This window comes from Athene cunicularia (genome assembly GCF_003259725.1).
Source record: "Athene cunicularia isolate RWA chromosome 19 unlocalized genomic scaffold, athCun1 chr19_part1, whole genome shotgun sequence".
Lineage (NCBI taxonomy): Eukaryota > Metazoa > Chordata > Aves > Strigiformes > Strigidae > Athene > Athene cunicularia.
Window position 1 is genome coordinate 2,373,593 of NW_020799124.1, and position 2,242 is coordinate 2,375,834.

A 2,242-nucleotide genomic window follows, 5' to 3' on the forward strand; every position below is an offset into this window, starting at 1 on the left:
AGAGAGTGTCGCTGAGGGGCCGTCACCCCCTCGGCGAGGGCTGGTGCTGCCCTGAGCCCGCACTGCCAGAGCCTGAATTAACCAAAAAACCAGCTTTAAACCGCCCCGGTAGGGCTCCTCGCCCGGGCCGCGGTGCGGGGCCGCCTCCCGCAGGCCCCAGACCAACCACCCGGGTCCCACAGCAGCACCAGCGCTGCGCAAAGTCTTGGCCCTGGCCTAGCCCGGATGGTTTTAATATTAAAACAAAACAAAACAAAAAAAGAGCGGTCGAGCTGCAGTTTCTGACCCCATTCCCGAAGGCCGTGTGTGCTCAGGCAGGATGCAAAAACCCACAGACAATGGAAATTGTCCAAACAGCGTCAACGGGCTGGAAACGCACGTTCTGAGGGCGAGAGCTGCGGGCAGGCCCTGGGCCCAACTCCCTAACAGCCTGCAGCTTCGAGCGAAACCTCCGCTCTTCGAATTAGAGAATGTTGTATATTCATCTTTTAATTTCATAAATGGGTAGGCTAGGGGCAGGCAAACAGGGAACCAGGTCACTCACAGCAAGAGGTTCAGGGCTTCCAGGGGTTTAACGCACCTGCGTGGGCCACGGGGGACAAACCACGGCTGTATTACTTCAAAAAGATTTTGCGGAGAGAACCCAAAGTGTTTCAGCCCTTTTCTATACTGTTAGTCCGAAGCACAGACAAGTTACATCAGGCCTCAAAAAGATAACGGGAGTTTTTGTTTTGTTTTTTTTTGCAGGTTCAGAGATCTCAAGTGAAATCGTGTTTTTCCTGCTGCTTACCGGAGACAACTGTGCTCGTGGTTCCTCCCCGCTAAAAAAAATGAGAGCTGAGACTGGTCCCCTGAGACCACATCATCTGCCAGATAAAACCGCTGTACCTCCAGCAAACATGTTACCGTAACTGACAATATATACTATATAGGACACACACACACACACACAAAAAAAGCACAAGAATAGGAAAAAAACATGGTTTTAATTCTACAAATGCTCTCTACCTATTTACAAGGTATCCAAAATATCTGCCTCAAATCCAGCAGTGGCAGCCAAGTCAGCTATTCATTACTAGTTTGCAAAAAATCAGCAAACCTGAGCTCAGGAACGTGCCTCTGCGCTTGGACAAGCTGAAAGGGGACCGGGGAACAAAAATGCCTTCAGTTAACGCCGACGATAATCTATCTTGCTTCGAGGCAAGCACGAGAGACAGAAAGAGTTCAATATCCAAGTCCAAGCAGCAGCAGCTCATCCCTTGCACGGTTTAGTCAAACCCAGCCGTGCCCAACAGCCTACCTGGGGATTTCAGTGAACCCCTGTGAGTGCAGCTTCGTTTGAACAAGGATGGGCGAGTCCAACCTCCACAGGTTATCCGCGAGACGACTGGATGCTATTCTGCTCTAGAAAGAAATTACGTTGGTTTTTTTTTCCTCACGAAGAACCAAACCCACATGTTTCTGTTTGAACTCTTCACAAAAGTTTAGCTGTGAACAGTAAAAAAAGGACGTTATAACACAAAAACGACAACATACACAACGAAAGAACCACGTGTGCCTCTCTGTTTATTCTTTATTTTACAGTTCACAATTAGAAACCTACTGATAAATTACACAGTTCACCCTCCTGTTTGGGGTTTTTAAATGCCTCAGAGTCGTGCCGCCAATCCCATCTCATCCCAGGAAGGTGGCTCGAGGTGCCACCAGGTTACACGAGGCAGAGCGGCCACACAAACCCCGCCACAGGCCGCGCTTCACGTGGGAAGTTAACGGGCAGCAGGAATTGTCCCCTAAAAACACATTTGAAATGGAAAAATATACTGGGTATTATTTCAAATTTATTTAATAGACTTGAAAATGTTGCAAATGTTAATGGAGAGGAAAAAAAATAAACCCCAGACTTCCAGGACTGCAGGTCAGTGAGGTTGTTTTCAGGCAGCAACTACCCAAACTGGCCCTTTTTCAAGGCCCTTAAGCAATTCTCTCCAAAGCCTCCTTTTACAGAGCAGAAAGATAAGGTAGGGCCCTCCCCAGCTGTGCATTTCAACACCTGTTTAACTTTGTACAGAGCTGCAGCCACCAATTCAGATGTTTCACCACTGCTGCCCACGTCCACAGAATCATCAAGGTTGGAAAAGACCTTGAAGATCATCTAGTCCAACCATTAACCTCACACCGCTTTTTTTTTTCTGCTCAGAAGTTCCTAATTTTTTTTTTTTTTTTTTTTTTTTTTTTTTTTTTT

At 47.3% G+C, this 2,242-nt stretch overlaps 1 protein-coding gene across 1 annotated transcript in view; it reads right to left on the minus strand.

The window, feature by feature from the left end:
• The window catches only part of MRM1 (mitochondrial rRNA methyltransferase 1), a 9,041-nt gene extending 8,140 nt beyond the window's left edge, over positions 1-901 (minus strand). Inside the window, exons 1-2 of the mRNA XM_026861806.1 lie at positions 889-901; positions 356-456 (exon numbers count right to left, since the gene is read on the minus strand). Coding sequence (XP_026717607.1) covers positions 356-456; positions 889-901 — 114 coding nt within the window. The remainder of the gene's footprint in view (positions 1-355; positions 457-888) is intronic.
• Between the last annotated feature and the right edge of the window lie 1,341 nt (positions 902-2,242).